General features: G+C 31.2%; 1 protein-coding gene across 1 annotated transcript; it reads left to right on the forward strand.

Annotated features, from left to right (window-relative positions):
* The first annotated feature begins 856 nt into the window (after positions 1 to 856).
* On the forward strand, positions 857 to 7,652 carry LOC132760252 (cadherin EGF LAG seven-pass G-type receptor 2-like). Its single transcript, XM_060752189.1, has 5 exons — positions 857 to 1,040; positions 4,555 to 4,798; positions 5,638 to 5,762; positions 6,901 to 6,969; positions 7,311 to 7,652. Exons 1-5 carry the CDS (start codon positions 983 to 985, stop codon positions 7,574 to 7,576), a joined length of 762 nt encoding a protein of 253 aa, XP_060608172.1. The 5' UTR covers positions 857 to 982; the 3' UTR covers positions 7,577 to 7,652.
* Positions 7,653 to 18,102: the final 10,450 nt, after the last annotated feature.

An 18,102-nucleotide genomic window follows, 5' to 3' on the forward strand; every position in this document is an offset into this window, starting at 1 on the left:
ATGAATATATATCAATCTTTTGTTTATTCCTTTTATTTTGGCTTGTATATAAGCGGATATATTGATGATTTAAAAATAATCAACTTAAAATGTCATGGATACCGTCAAATAATAAGGCATTTTTAACTTTAACAGAAATTATGCACAGATACTAATGCACAAAAACGACAAACGAAAGAAAATGTCGACAATTTTTAATTAATAATTCTAAAACTCTTCTATCATCGATAACAATCAATGGTGTCTGTCGTAGATTTGTTTGTATAATAACTATCATTTTACTTGTAGTGTACATGTGTGTTAATGATGACGATCTTTTATTTGTAACCATTTTGTCGAAGATATCAACAAAGACTTCGCTTAACAAATACGGCAAATGGAAATATGTGACAGTGGGATTAAAAAACTTAAACTAACCTAATAAATGTAACCAATTTTACTATGAGCACGAAACTCCAAAACATAATCTATATTTCAATTTTGCGAGATAGGGTATATTATTTTCAAACTTTAAACACTCCGTATTTACAAAATAGTTTAATCACGCAAATCATATACTGTATAATTATGGAGCATGTCCACGTTTTTAACGATTCGAACATGCATACATGATACCAGTTAAACTGATGAAATTTTACTGCAATACAATGTGACGAGTCATTCAGTAAATTATCCACGCCTCTCTAAATGAGGTCAGTAGCTTTCAACCAATGGCATTGTTACAAAAAAGTATTTGTTTTCTTTTTCCTAAAATAACGATAAAATTGGGCCTACATTTTTTATTACCGTTTTATTCAATCGTGCACTATCATGTTTAATTATTGTGAGGCATATCCCACACGTTTCTATGTATTTTGGAAACCAAGCTCCGGCAACAACAGAGGAATGGTATAAAAGATGAACGCACCAGACATGAGCCAGGGTTGCCAGCAATTCTTGAAGAATTAACACGGTTCAAATAAATCTTACAGGAGGAATAAAGATGATGCGTTGGTCTATTACAACTTTAATGTTGGTGGCTTGTCTATTCAAATTTGGAGGTAGGTTACTCTCTTTATAAACAGAAAATAACATTTAAAAATTAAAAGGCGAAGATGAATAACTAATTAGACATTTATTTTTTAAGGAAAAAACAGAAACAACGCTGCTATAAGCATATAAGTACAAAATAAATAAAAGGTTAGTTTGTAATTAATTTTCATTCTACTAAACATTTGTAGAAAAAAAAACAATCCTAGCCGAAATTTTTATTTAAGAATAAGACTTACAAGGTTTATTTCACTGCATGTTGTAGTAGAATATTCGGCTTTTGAACTATATGCTAAAGTATTTAAGTATTTCCCATAATTGCAATGTACCCTAAACTAAAACATTTATAGTAAGAATTAATTTTAGAAATATATTCCAGCTTAGTACTTGTTTTATTAGTTTGCATCATTTTTATTAAGTTAGGTAAATGCTACTTTATGAACAATTGTTATTTATCAATCAAGACAGGTCCAATAACAAATAAGGCCTTCAGCATTTCGTTACAATATTTTCGAAGTAAGTTCGTATTTTTAACCCTGAACCCCAAACTTTAAACTTGCATAGTTTATTTATTTTTGCCAGGGTTAGAGATTGTAATATGTATCCTTGTTTTAGGTTACTATATAAATACATAATTCATTCTAACGAAAAATATTGTTTCTGTGAATATCTGTTTCTTAAAATGTGATTTATGTTCCGTAAAATTGGACTTAAGTATAATATTTTACAATTCACTTACAGTCACTAGCGAAAAAATTAATTCAATAGAGTTGGGCCTGGATATCGAATACTACTTAGGCCGATGATGGTTGTCTGTGCTATGTTGAAATTTTTGTGACAGTCCAATGGAGAATTCTTTAAAAGAATATGTACTCAATGTGTACTCATAACAGGAGGTATCCACTGTGAAGTGTTGCTCAGTACTTTATCCCCGTATTGTTAATTATTCTGTTTCTACATTCTCACATTCCATGTCTTCAATGTTCTATGAAAATTGGTGGAAACATATAAACCCGAACATTCCTGTAAAATGTTTTAACAATTGGTACTGCATCAATGATTTAATTTGAGCGCAAGTTTACTAGCTTATTGGTTTGATTTGCTAGTGACAGTCGCTTTTGCAAGGAAGGGGTATGAAAAACAGCATGTCTTCAACTAAATCAAAGTATGTCTCATTGAACATATCTTCGTACAAATAATCGTGGTTAACAGTAAACACGGCTTATTTTCGTTATTCTATTGCATATTTTGACATATAAAACTGTTTTTGATATTGCTAGAATTAATTTTCTCAAAATCAAATTTGAATTGCTTGTTTCCAAAGTCGGTATCATTTACTAGCCTTAATTGCAAAACAATGTTAATCATACATGGTAACGTATTAATGGTTTATACAATGGTAATATTAAGTCTACAGTAGTATATATAGTTAACATAAGATATGAAATTAAGAAGTATGTGCAACCATTTTGTTAAGAATTTCACGTTAATTTGGATTTTACAAGCGTAATTTTTACAAAATCATTTACGAGGCTCTTAAATACCATGCGTTTTACAATATATTTTCAATAATTTCAATGTTATAATACTTGAGATATCTAGAGTGGATATTTGTCTTGCTTAAATTCTGTCATTCATGTAAACCATTCAACAATTTCTCATAAAATTCCTTTGTCAAACAGAAATGTTCAACATTTACGAGCCTATCATTTACGGGACTCACTCTCTTTCACCTTCTCTTGTGATTTATTCTGCTGGATTTGTTAAATTATTTCAACTTGTTAATGGACGTTGGTATTATTGGAATAATATTCTTCCACAAAAACAAAGACGTATCCATGTTTTTTTAAAATATGCATCTGAAATGTGTCTTTCGCTTGCAGGTAGCTTCTAAAAATCATAATTTTGATATTTTAATTGATATTTAGACGTTTTGACTATTATAGATTTCAATGGATACCAACTTTCATATACGAATACATTTAAACTTATATTGCAATCACAAAAATGAAGCAAACATGAAAACAGACCTGTCCCGTATCTGACTGAACTGTCCCGTATCTGACTGAACTGTCCCGTAAATGGTTAAATTAATTTTGGAATATTCCTTCGAGTAATAGCAAATTTTAATTTTACGCTTATCGGTGTAAACGCAATAATATTGGAGTATATATTGTATTCATTGTAAGATACAAGGTTCTTTGGAGCAGATATGGTGAGAACTTCCTAGCTAGTATTTGTCCTTAAATAAATACATTCTGAAAACTTTATAACATTTTCATAGATGTTTACTTAAATGGGATATGACTTTTCATGCATCTTGATATAAAATATTTTACTTTATCTAGACACTTAAACAAACATACCATATGTGTTTTGCAGTTCAATTATAAGATAATAGTAATAATTAAGATTGATGTGTCCCGTAAATGACCAGAGCGAAAATAAAAATTAAAAGTTAACAGTGATTTTCTCAATAAAAGTGATATTTCTATGAGAAAAATTATTTGTTTTGATTCGTTCTATTGTAATCGTTTACACTAAATTGGATTTATATGCAAATCTAGCAATCTTGTTGAACTTCAGATACCATTTGTACGATCTTTTACTCATTTTTTTGACTATTTTCAGTTCAATTGTTTAAATATTGTTATTATGGCCAAATCTTGCCAAAAGAATATCTGCCCCATTTCATAAATAAATACTGTATACGTATCATTATGAATATATAATTAAAAGTATTAACATTTATTTCTGTCAATCCATAACATCCTGAGACTTGGTCACTTACGGGATAATTGAAAAATCATTTACGAGTCCTTGATAAATTGTCAATATATGAGATGACGTAAATTATTTCACATTTGACAGTTGGATAATAAATAAGTAGGCAATATCAAGAATTCGTCAGTAATTTTCATATTTTCTTACTCGTCCATTGTATGGATCTGTGGATTTTGTAAGGTTATTCATTTTGAAAATGAGATTTCAAATGAGATGCATTTCCAAGATGTACTTTTGTCAGTTCAATGATTGATTTCCATTCGCAGATGTTAATATGAATAGATGATGGAAAGTTTATTATTCTAAGAGACAAAATAAAATCGCCATATCATATGCACAAATTTAAGGACCATTGTCTCGAAAATGGCGAAATTTAGTTTCTGGTTTTATCTGGAAAACCTTTCATAGAGAAAAATCTAGGACATCTGTACTGGTAATACATGTATTTTATATTTAAGATGTCGAGATTTTGATAATTTTGGAATAGAATAGAATTTTAATATACAAGAAAGCTCATTTTTCAGTTTATGTGGGAATGAGTAAATAAGTTTACTCACCGCCTTGGAGTATAGCGTTATTTTCTTCCTTTTCTTTTACGGTATTAGTTCAATCTTAAAGGAGATAAAATCTTTAATACTTGTCCAGACAACCACTTTCTTAAATAAATTTCTAGTTAGAGGCTCATAAGTAGAATTTAGCCTCTTACGAACACTTATGAACTGTGCTCTCTTTTTTTTTAAGATGCTGTCCCTACCTTTACAACTCCAGCTAATGGAGTAGGAAGTGTAAACTTGGATGAGAATGTAGCTGCTGGTCACAGAGTGATAACTGTTGCAGCAACTGTAACAACAGGTCAAACTCTTACACGGTTTACTTTGATAACGCGAAACACTCCTTTTGTTTTAGGAGCAACAACCGGGGTACTTTCAGTCTACAGTCCTACGATTGATTATGAGACTACAAAAACTTACGTATTAACTATAGAGTAAGTAGCCAAATTGTCAATCTGACTAAAGTTCAGATTTACTTATTTCTTTCATGTAGATCTGATAACCACTAATATGTTTCGCCTTTTCCCAAGAAAACATTTTTAGCTATGCAATCAAACCGGTTTTGCAGATAGCCATAAGAAGAAGTATCAAAATACAGTTATCCGAGGAAGTTAGACAAATTGTTGATTTTTGTTAGAAAAAAGTGGTTTGAAGTAATTTTTAACAAATTAACTTGAAATAATAGTGTCAATTTTTAATTGGCAAGATTGTTTTTGCCAATTTACCTGCCGGCTATATGGACATCGCCATGTTTGTTCTCAAAATCGTGAAAAATACCTACACAGTATTGGTTTCGCAAGGGCTAAAATTAGAAACGGCATCGCTTTCAAATTAAGGATAGCTCGTTTAAAAGATCGCGAGAAGGCGACTATCTGTGGGTGGATGTTAGATCCTAATGCGTAGCGTTATTAAGGAGCTGGTTTTTAATCAGACTGCCAAATTGTTACATTAACAACATTCAATTATTTACGGCAAAGCATCGAGGGCTACAAGAAGAAAATATAAATATGCAAATATTGAACAACCGAATAAGCCGATAGAATTCTCATAGAAAGTAGTTATAACAATTAACACTAATAAATTTTAAAAAAAACAAGAACAACTGAGCACCAAGTTAGAAATCTTATCAAAATAGTATTTAGCAAAAATGTCCAATATCATGTATATAAACCCACATATCCACAAAAATCACTTAAATGTACACATTGTATTTATTTTTTGTTATTATAAATGAGTTAAGTTTGGAATCATACTTAGTTCTTATTTTTTCTAGAGTTGTTGATAGCTTGCCATCAACAGCAACAGCTACACTGTCAGTTTTAGTCCAAGATGAAAATGAAGCTCCTTCGTTCTCAGCTGCAAGATACTCCGTATGTGCGAAAGATGGTTCTGCAGTAGGTAAGTAAATCATATCAAGTGAATTTAGCATTTTACTTTAGCCGAGTGTTTCATACAGGTTTTATATATTGGTCTTTCTACATTATGTTAAATTAGCTTAAGACATGAGTCATTTGAAAATCCTATGTTTTCAATGAGATAATTAAATTGATTTCATACCTTATGAATTATAATTAATGAACTCTCATCGTTTGCACCACGTGATGTTCCAAAAGAAATCATTATTAATCATCATAAATCTCATCGAATCAGCATCATTTTAGCGGTCCAAAAATCATATCAAATGAATATCATATCTTTCTCGCCTCGGGGTCAGTTTTGAAATTCCATCAACGCCCTACGTACTTTAAAGAAAAAAGTATAATGACCTCAAAATTATGTCCGATATAAGTCATAACACACTGTTTAAACTTGAGAGAAGTCTGAAATTTTGGTTCCCTTGCTATGGATTGAAAGGCAAATTACTGAGCAAAACGAACAAATATCATATAAATTCGCCTCTTTTTTCGTAATGTACGGTATTTGCAACGTTTTTCTTATAAAAAGGCTATAGAATACACCAGTTAAATATGTTTCCTTTAAAGGCCCATTATGCCTCAGAAATGCTTCCAATTTATTTCCCTTTTCATTTTCGGATACTTGGTACAGTTTTCACAGTTTTTACTCATTTGCCATATATACATGGACTATATTTTGCAAAGTTCTATAGCTTTGTTGGCAATCGGTATAATTATAGTGAATAAGTATTTTGTATGGAAGTCAAAATACTACTTTGTTTACATTTTGCTACCTTTATTACACATAACTCACATTTAGCGCTGCTTTTGTCAAATCCATTATTCAAACATGATTAAACACATGTTGACCTGTCTAAAGAATAGAAAATATTGATTTCTGAGGCATAATGTGCCTTTAATGAATATTTACTATAACTTACTCTAAAATAAGATTATTCTTTTATTTTTCACTATTTTGAGTTCTAACTTCTTAGTTATGTAAAAACATATTGTTCACATTTTTTGTGGTATGATTTTTGTGAGAAAACAGTGAATTTGTTAATTTACTTTAAAATGTATAGAAGAAAGGGTTGCCATTCTTGTACGACCAATAATGATAATAATGTATTTATTTGTTACAGGTACGACAGTGACTTCTTTTACAGCAACCGATCCAGAAGACGACGACCCTTTGACGTACAGCATACAAAGTAATTATTTTTGTATTTCAATAAGTTTAAACGGGAAGATGAAACATTTATAGTAACTTATTCCAAATAACAGTAAAAAAAAGCTGCTAGCAACAATAAAATGTTATTGGAAGTAAAACTTTTCGCATTTAAAGTTATAACGCTATGCTTTTTGGACTATTATTTTAAAAACCACTCTGGAAATAATTAATAATTATCTATTTCAAATTTTGTGTGAATTTGATAAACTTTGTGAAATACATATATTATTGCTTGTTATCTGAAAAAAAAATGAAAAAAAAGAAAAGTATAAACAGATTCTTCTTTAAAAATATGTGTATTTGATCTGTTTTATTTTACAGGTGGAAACACAGACACTGATTTCAGCGTTGAAACATCATTCCTGGGAACAACATACCTTACAGTAGCAAAGATGCTTAATAGATGTGCAAAACCAAGTTATACTCTTGATGTTCAAGTCTCGGATGGCTCTTTAACTGATTCAGCCACTTTTGATGTAACAGTTTCAACTGCTTGTGAAAATGGAGCCTCAGCTCGCGTCTCCAGCCTTGCAGCTTTACTTATAGGTCTCATCTACGCAATGGACTTTTCTCTCTTTCGTAATTAATTCCTCGAATTTGACCGGCTAACAAGACACAGATATAGTGTAAACTGCTGACAACATATTATATTTATATGTTTGAGTGCACTCCTTTCAGACACAATCATTTTCATTCTTACTTTGTTTATCACATCTAATCTCTCTATAGATACGATGCACAGCATGCAAGACTAAGTATAGTAGTCACTGTAGACAGAGACAATTTAAAACTAATTTAATCAAGTATACAAAATTCTTTAGAGAAATTTATTTTACATGATAGGGAATGGTGGGTTTATTCCCCACTGTTTCAGGAAACTCTCTGTGTTTTGATCTGCAAGTTAAAAATATACACGTACCAACACTGCATCTTTATCGACGCCATTGATATAAGTATTGCCCTTTACTTGTGACATTTGGCCGTCATGATCTAAACAGTGGAACTCGAAGAACAGTAAATTATATATTTAAGTGAGGGTGCCGTTTAAAAATAAACTTCATTCTATTTTTAAATATCATAATGGCAAAACTGAAATTGAAATTCGGAAATTTTGCATAAAATGATTTTTGTTTGTACTTCAGTAGCATTTAGTTTCACGTGCTTATTGCCTTTTGTTTTGACAGCATGAAAACATATGCATATACATGTAAGCAAATTCATTAATAACTCAAGCTATGAAATTGTTCGTTAATTTTGCACGAAATCTATAATGACCAAGTATTAATATTGACTAAGCAAAGCTATTTGAAGAAACCTCGTAGTAAATCAAGCTAATAAAGTATTTTATTTCATTATCATTATGTTTTGTAAGTTACAATGTATCAAGTTATTACACCCGACTCACTTATATACATACATTTATCAAATATATCTTACGATATGAAAGTTCAGGGGCGATTTCAATGATGAAGCATTATATTGCAGATGTTTGAATCTTTTCTTTATTTCTTAAATCTTAACAAAGTCTTTGACTTTATGATTGGTAAATGTATTAAATTAAGTGTTTATATTGCGTCAACAAATGACAACGTACTGAAAGAGGCAAAAGTATTTGATGACAACACTAAGATGCAGCTGTACAGATATGTGTGTTTTGTTTATCTTTCTTTGTTTATATTTGCTTGTACTGATAAATTATAATCTTTAAACTCTTGTTATTTTTTATTATTTAACTTTGAATCTGAATCGGCCATAAAATTGTGATAGTCACGTATGTGTTCTGCTTCCCTGTGAAAATAATCATCATACGAAAGCGAAAAGAAATTCGAAATCAAAGAACTGGTAGTGTTTAACAGAAATTGAACCCAAAGTTCATTGAATGTGTCCATTCTTTCATGATAGATATAGTTTTGGATGAATCGTCTAAACCTTTCATTTGATTCTCCTAACCAAGGCTTTCACCTGCTCTGTGACAAAAGCAACAGTTTGAGAATAGCGCAGCGATATCTTTTTTTCAAATCAGCCGAATGTGACGCCATTTTGTCATGCTGATCGATGTAAAAGGGTATTTATTCTATGTCCACAGTAAACGGGTCTAAATAATATAAATATAAAAAACTTATGTAAGACTTCAACAGTCAGTTTGTATTCAAATGAATATTACGATTTTAAGATTCAGCAATGTATTATTTTCATAATAACGACATTAATATATGCTTATAGATCCATCGGCTGTTGGGTCAAGACTCATTGATATAAATCTTAAGTGCTTTTGAAGTTGTTTTATAAATTAACAAAATTGAACCGATAACGGAAAATGGGAGTCATTCAAAGTTTTGCTGTGAGAAAACTGGAAGGGGTGCTCCTGCATATGTTAATCGATTTTGATCTGCATTTGTGGTGGATAAAGGTATAACCAAAGAGTGCCGTTATTTAGAAATAACTGTCACGTAATATTTGAGTATAATTCACAACTGGCCGGCCGGCTTTGTCTAATTTTAACTTTTGAAATTTCAAAGATCTTTTATAAGATGTTTAATGCACGGGCAACATTTGTTCATTTCCGTTTACCCTGTTACCTATCGGGTACAACACTGAAACAAATTGTAGCCACTGAAGAACTCGTCTTATATACTGCATGTAGCTCTCGTTAAATTTGGTTTTTTGCACCAAAAACTTTTTACAACGAAATTGGACAAATGAGAACTTAAAGTGGTCTCTGGAATAAGTTGTTTTTATGTATATATACATCGGGTTTATATACAGAAGAAATCGCTTGGCGAACTAACGCCTATCTGACAGAGATGTTTCTTTGATCATCACCAATAGCCCAACATGTCATAAATAGGTAGCCTCCAAGTTTTCAAATAGCGCTTCTGAAAAGAACTCCTTTTTGAATAAGGTTTCGCTTGAAATAATTGAAAGGTCTGAGGCCTATTTTGATTATATAGACTAGACAGTTAAACCTGTGAACTAAATCCTCCGATATGAGAGACAGGAAATGGTCTACAAACGGTCTTCATTTGTAGGTAACTTCATTTCATTTTATCAATGTTGGGTTATCAAAAATTGGCCTTTATATTTGAAGGGCTATCTTAATTAAGTAAACTGTACATGTAATTGTTTCCTAAAATTTGTGAGATATCATTGTTTTTTTGTTGTTGTTGTTTTTTTTATTTGTTATGCTATCATAAACTACTTATGAAGAGTAATATTTTTAGAGGTTTTAAAGATGAGAAATCTAATTCAATAAATGTGGCAAGCTAAAATTCAAATCGTTCTGTAATGTATTTATTAAAAAAAATTACATTAATTGTTTTAAAGCAGCATGTATCAAGTTTCATTTTTACTTTCATTAAAGTTGGAAAATGTATTTAAAAGTGAAATATTGTGCATTGTGCAAAACAGTAATTGGCTCATTGCAAATGGTACTTACAATACACATTTACAAAAATTAGGTCAGAATATGCAAATATTACCGTTGCTGCGTTAGTCAAGGAGTCGAAGTAAGGTGATAAATACTGCCAAATCAGTAAAAAAATCCCACACATGTAAATAATTACTTGAACCTTGAATCTTTAAACCTTTCTTAAAATCTTAGTACATTTTTTTTCAGTTTGATATGCATGAAATATTTTGGCTCATCTGGAAACATGCAGCTTGAATGTTTCAATTTTTTTGCACTTGTCCAGCCACTTGAAGAACATTGCATTTGTATTTGCTCATGACGTTATTAAGAAAAACAGTTCATTCTTTAATATATTCATTATATTGTACTTTCATATTCCTATTAATGTATTTTCATTTCTGGCAAATTTTCTCCAATTGAATCATTTGTCTCCGATCTCTGATTCAGAAATCATGTGAGATTAGTAGTCGGTCACTTGCGGAGAACAACTGAAATACTGGTAATTTATCCAGGAAATGTCTAGAAATCGGCGTAAGAACTAAACAAACAAATCATTAAAATATCTTAATATACTCGTGTAATGTACTTTGTTAAACACTGAAAACTATTCAGTTAATGTGTAATAAAATATGATCTGTTCTTATGGCAACTGATTTAACTTTTGCCGCATGAAGAAAACATATTTTGGTTTCAATTATCGGGATAAAAATATGTTTCTACAAGTTAAATGTTGATGCTGCACATCAAAGACGCCGCCAAATGATGTGAACAGTCAATCAGCATTGAAAATCGTTCTCTTCCGAAGCACTGATCAATTTTTCTCCATGTTCTTAATATGTGCTCGTTGTTTTATAATAATAAAGTTGAACATTTTTGTGAAAAAGTAGAACCTAATGCATAAAATTCACAAAGAAATGCCATGTCTGAAATTCTGAAATGTTTGTCTGTTGCGACAAAGATTGAAATGTCTGGTCGAAGCAAAATAAATTGGATAACAAGTAAAAATGAAATGATTTGTAAACTTAAAATAATTTGTTTGACAACCCCATATAGTGTAGTACAAATGAGAACAGACGTCAAAACATATCGCACTTTAAAATTTAGTTTGGTAATGCTTTAGAAAGAGAGTAAGAAAGAAAGTTTTAAGGAAGTATGTCGAATACAAATAATAGGAAAATACTGTTTCTACAGTGTAAAACAGTGTGACTCTGAGCTAATTTGTATATCTGACTTTACCCTATGAAAGTGATTAGCCTTTGTCTACAGTATATACAGTCAGTCTGGTCAAGGATTTTTCAATGTTGGCAATATATTAGTGTATTTTATAGTGAAATCTCTTAAAAAAACTTCACTCAGGTCCAAAAGCCTAAAAACATAAAATTTGAATTATTAGCCTGATTTGAGAGAAAAGCATTCGAACGCTTTTAAAGTTTGGGTAATTTTTCAAAGTCAAATAATTATTCTAGAAAAACGGAGTGAGCGAATGATCTTAAAATTTACAATCAAGTTATTGGTCTAGCCTACATAGAATTAATCTAAAAAAAATAATTCAATAATAATTGAATTTCGTTCCCAAATACAAACTTTCATATACCAGAAAATAATGGTCTGTTACGTATCCTTTATCACAAATAAAAGAGGCCGTTGATCAAAAAGATGTTGTTGTAAACTTCAAATCTTCATTGGTCACAATTGGGGGAGACCCACAGTTTAAAAAATAATCATATTCATCCCAAACAATTTTGAAATAAAATAAAGATGAACGAAAATAGGATTTAACCACAAAATCATTATGACATTGAATTTTGAGTACCGTAACTTGAAAACAATAGGAACACAATTTTATTTCATTCACCACAAGAAGCTGACTGTAAAATTATTCTTACTATTTACTATACTTATTATTAGTCATTAAGTTTGACTTTGACCCTTGAAATTACTAAGATTATTAGCCACCCTCTGAAGTTAACATTGTTGAATAAAATATGTTCTGTTTTTTTCACAAAGTGTTTTACCAACCTACAAAAATACAAATAATTGCAAATGACATAAATGTATACATTTTGTTGCTCCGTTTCAAATTGTTTTAGAATTACGTCTTTATATTTAAAGTATTCAAACAAAACACTTATCAGTCAAATGAGTGTTAATATCAAATGAAAGTTCATTGTAACGTTACATGTAATTAATATTTAATACTTTACACAAATTTTTATTTTGTGTCTGATTTTATTGACCTTATTTCTGCATACATTATAGCGAGCATTTGAAAATTCGATCGAACATAGGTAAAACACGTCTATTTTACGGAATGAATCCAAACGTTAATTTTATACTAGTAGTTTAATTTTATATCTCGACGCAGTCAGATTTTCAAATGAAGACAGTAGCTAAGTGTATTGCAGAGGTCGTAGGTTCAAACTGGCCAATCGCAAAACATTTTCATATATTTTTTTCCTTTTCTTCCATTATAGATAAAGATACATATTGCAATTCGATAAATTGAAATGCAAAAGATTCAGAACAAACGAAATATAATAATACTAATAATAATATTATCATGAAAGGCCGCTCTCATTCTTTAAAGACGGTACAATTTAAGTTATATTAGGATTGATTAAAAAAAAAATAAAGATTTTTACACTAAGTAATAGGCAGAGGCTAATGAGATAAGCAGTTCAATAAGAGCCTAGAAGGATATAGATTATAGCTGTTTAAGCCGTGATTTCTTTTCCTATAAGAGTATAACTTTATTGCTTAATATTTACTTAGATATTTTTTATAAATAGATTCTAATTATTTTTGCAAAAAAGAAACAACATTATTTAGTTACTCTTTGCCCTACTCATCCAATGTGAAGGCCTAAATTTGAAAAATTCTGCCACTCTATTATTATAAACTGACATTGCATTACAAAATGCCCGAGCAGACATCTGGGTAGAATCACCGACTTTCCGTACACTACCTGGATAGTTTCCTCAATGAAAGAATTCAAAGTCCCTGGCGGAAATCGAACCAACGGCAGTGATGGGCGAGACTTTAACAACTCAGTCACGGAGGCCCAAACAAAAACGGTACGTCTTATGGAAAACAAATAGCGACGTTATTTATTCAAAGAATTCAATACCTTTACTGGTGCATGTTGTTGGTGTTTCCCAAATGCCAGTTTTAAGGCTTTTTATTGTTTTGTTAGTTGCAGTATATCCATAGTCACAAGAGACGGTAGCAATTGACCCAAACGTTGTTCTAATAAATACAAATTTCCCATTGGTCATATTTGGGGGAAACCTCCCTTTGCATTGGTAAAATTGATACACTGACCTCGCCAGGCCAGGTAAACCGGAGCACACACACACGCACACACACGTTTAGAAAATTAGATTGTTCTAGAATGTAAAGTTCAATGTTCTATTGGTCATATTAGGAGGAGACCCACAATCTGACAGATAATCAAATTTATTCTGTAGAATAAATTTTCTTAAATGATAAAAATAAAGTTTTAAAAGCAGATTCAACCTCACTTTGATGATGACGTTTGTTCATCTAAGTCTAAAAAAGGGAAAAAAGAAAAAGCAGCAATAGAAATAGATGTTATTCACTGAATGAAGTCATCCAGTGAAGATTAAACGCTTTGTACGTATCACATAATTCACCTTTAATTAGTCCCCGAGTTTTGACTTGTTGAAAATACCAGCCACCAAAATAAATAAATAAATAAACAAATAAAATAAATAAAATTTAAAAAAAAAACATATTTCTCGTAAGATTTTGTGTCTGTCGTACATTTGTCGTCGCAGACCTGTTTTAACTACGTACGGCTTGACCATAGCTTTAGATAAGTTCGTGGTGAAAATATTTAAACTATGAACTAATTTAATGATATCACTGGTAAGAGTATCGTTCCTTTGAGATAATTTTATGTCAACGTAAAAAATGTTTTTCTAGTATTAAATTTGGTGTCAAACAATTTTCAACCACAAAAATAATTTAAAACACGTATTTATCAAATTAATTACATGTACTGTACCGTATATATTGGTTAGATAGTTTTATAAGAAATAATGAACTGTTCACCATAGTTGATGTGGCTAAATATTCTCCTTAGAAGCAAATAAAAATCAAAGCACAGAAGGCGCTGAATTTGTTTGGGTCTCAGAATGTAAGAAAGGTACAGGTTGTGAGATTATATGTATGGTGCCACCAATGCTTTCCAGCGTTTTAAATGTAGTAAATTGGCTATAAGACTTATTGCAACACTGATATTCAATCCAATGTTTATTTGACTTAAACAATTTGAAAAAAAATGAGTTGCCTTTACTGGGGTTTGGACTCCAGACCTCTCGCTTCCTAAGCGAGCGCGAAAACCCCTCAGCAACGGTGAATTTATATGTGAACGGCCTGAAGAAAACCATATTATTCTAAATTAGTGCTTGTAACGACTTTAACTGTTGTTTAACACAGATGTAAATAATCCTGGAGCTTACTATAAGCATGTATATTTATAAAGAATCAAAGGGCTGAAAGTTCTGTTGTATTTTCTGATCTTTGCAATCTAAATCGTACTGTAAATCTGTATGTATTTTCCTGTATAAGTTTATTTTTATGTACTATAATTCATCTCGCAAGGCACCAGAGTTTGATACATACGGAATTTTGCATAACTAGAGTTGCATCAAAAAATCATTTATGTTCATTTTTTTACGACAGCCACACTTTATCCTTGCATATCATGACTACTTCCTTAACAAAGACTCTTAAAAAAGAATTTAAAAAAAAAGTTTCCTCGACTGGGATTTGAACTCCAGACCTCTCACTCACTAAGCGAGCGCGTTACCCCTGCACCACGGAGAAGTTATACAAACCGTCTGAATAACATCAAGTCATTCTAAATTTAGAACTTCCATTGCATTTCGGTTTGTAATCCTTATTAATTACGAGGTATTTTGTTCTGGATAAACCTGTTGTTTAAAATTGAAGTAAATAATTTAGCGAAAACCTTCTCGCCCAAACAGTCCGACATGTAGAATCTATATATTCCACTACTCCGTTTGTGTAGTATTCGGTAATCGACATCGCTAAAAATAGTATTTTCATTGATTAAATCATATTCATCCGCGTAATATGTGATTGTGCATTTATTGACAATTCTATAAGCCAACGCTATTTTTAAACTTTGAATGCGTTGTATTTGTTGGATACTTGTAACAAAATAAAAATATTTGTTTCTTTTAAATCGCTAGTTTTAAGCTGTTTTGAGAACTACTTGTTGTTAGGTTTTTCGTGAAACTTCTGTGTCAGAGATTGAATGTCCGCTTTGTATTTACTTATTTTCGATCAGAAAATACAATAAAACAATATTAGAAATCTTCGACCATTCGGGAATTATTTTGCTTGAAAAGTAATACGCCTGTCTTTGACCATCTTTACGCAGTGATTTCCCCTGAATTTTTCGGCGTTAGTGTACATATAAAACCGCTTCAAAAAAGTGGACTACTTTCGGCATTTGCAATTAACAGCATTAGACTCTGAAATTTCGCTACCATTATTCGTTTGGTCTGACGACCCAAACAAATAAAAATGAATGAAATAACTTTGTAATTTTAGGCCAAATAAGAAAAAAGAATGAAATAATTTTGTATTTTTAGGTCAAATGAGAAAAATGAATGAAATAACTTTGTATTTTTGGTAAATTCAATAATATTTTTTTTTTATTTTCAGATTGACGAAAATGATTGGGTAATACTGCATGAAATTGATATAAAAAGAGAATTGGATATACATTAGCCTGGGTTCCAGTCTGTCGATTTTTTATGTGCTTCTGTTCGGCAAATCGACAGCCTGGGGAAATACAATTTTCGATCGAAGCGCCACCTAGTATACACCCCGAAAATTACGGGTGTTATTAAAGAACGATAACTCATGCAACAACAAACTAGTTTCTAAAAATAGAAACGGAATTTCCACGAAGTGACCCGAAGCTCAACGAACAGTTACGGAGCCTCGCTTTCAAAACACCATTTCCGATTAAAAACTAACACTCGTTGACAAAGTTTATTGCATGATAAGTGAATCTGATCAACAGGTGTGATTACTTAAAGTAGATAAAGTGCGTGAGCATCAGATATTTGTGCTGGACTCAATTTATAATGGTAAATGGCGTCAAATTTTCAACATTTATCATCTTCGCCTCGATTTCGATTTAGTCATGTTATTTGTTGGTCACGTGCTAATCGGTCTATTAATAGGATTATCATTAGTCGATAATTACATGGGAAACCCCGCAGGTTTCCCCAGGCGTTGATACTATCAAAACCAGAGATGTTGTGCTATCTATGACGATCTAGTATGAAATAGCGCGTAAGTTATGAATAAATAAAAAAATATCAACGCCTGAATCCCAGGCTAGATATACATGTACAAGAAGTAGTAAGTAGTTTATTGTATTGTATGTGTTTATGATGAAATTTCAAATTTAAGGTAAAATTCAGAAGTGGCTGAAGTCAGTTTAAATTCTTTAATGACAAGTGATTTTTTTTTTTCAAAAATTGATCTTAGTGTCCAACTTTATTTGTCATCCAATGAAAACGCTGTATTTCTTAAATATTCTGTGCGTTAATTTTCATAGAAGAACAAAAGTCTATACTATATTGAATTCTGTTCATAGTCGCCTTCTATTTTTCATAGTGCTTCATAGATTCGCGTTTGTAAAAATAGTCATTTGCATAAATTTGCACATGTATGGAGGGTTATTTATGCCAAAATTACATCTTGCTTTCTTACGTTACATCGTGCTTTCTAACTTGTACATCGTGCTTTCTAACTTGTACATTATGCATTCTGACTTTTACATGTTGTTTTCTTACATGCACATTATGCTTTCTGCTGTGTGCGACTTGCTTAATTTTATGTTATGTTAATTCAACCTGTCAAAAAAATGTCTTTTTTTCACTAAGTTGAAATTATTCACTAAGATGCTTTATGAATACGGCCCAGGTTCTTGTTCTCAGTGTCAGCTTAAAACTGAAGGAACTGCTGCCAAAATCAGCTGATTCTGAGAAAAAAAATAAAATAAAATGTCAAAACTGTCTAGTCTGTCAGACTTAAGACAGTTTTGCCTTTTTTTTTCTTTTGCAGCGGTACGGGCTATCTCTCTTCATTTGAATTTTTATATCACAGGTACCCTCTCATTTTTTAACACATACGTACCCACAATGCACGACATATGATTTTATTTGCGTTAATCGTTAAGTATGTAATATTTACATAAAAGTAAGAAATATTACATACCTATTTAACAATTAACGCAAATAAAAGCATATGTTGTGCCATGAGGGTACGCTGCAAAACCGAAAGTAGGGTGTTTTTATGAATTTTACATTTATTTTTGACAATAAACTGCAATTTGTCCGAGGATGATATGCAAATGAACATATTAAATATGTATGATGCATATATAATCAAGCACACGGTTCATTGCAGCCCGAAAAGTATGTCGAGGTGATGGGCGAGGCAAGACATGTCGATTTTTTGTAGCTTATTGTGAAGTTGCAGTACATGAAAAACGGGCACATGACAAATCAGCACATAAATAAAACATTCTAGTGTTCCGTGGTATATATCTTTTGTACTTGTCAAACCCCCTTTCCTTATTACATTGAAATTTTACTGGATTGTTATCCATCGCTGGTTTGTTGTTAGCAGAGA

This window comes from Ruditapes philippinarum, unplaced genomic scaffold, assembly GCF_026571515.1.
Source record: "Ruditapes philippinarum isolate M1 unplaced genomic scaffold, ASM2657151v2 ctg7376_1_1_1_1, whole genome shotgun sequence".
Taxonomy (NCBI): domain Eukaryota; kingdom Metazoa; phylum Mollusca; class Bivalvia; order Venerida; family Veneridae; genus Ruditapes; species Ruditapes philippinarum.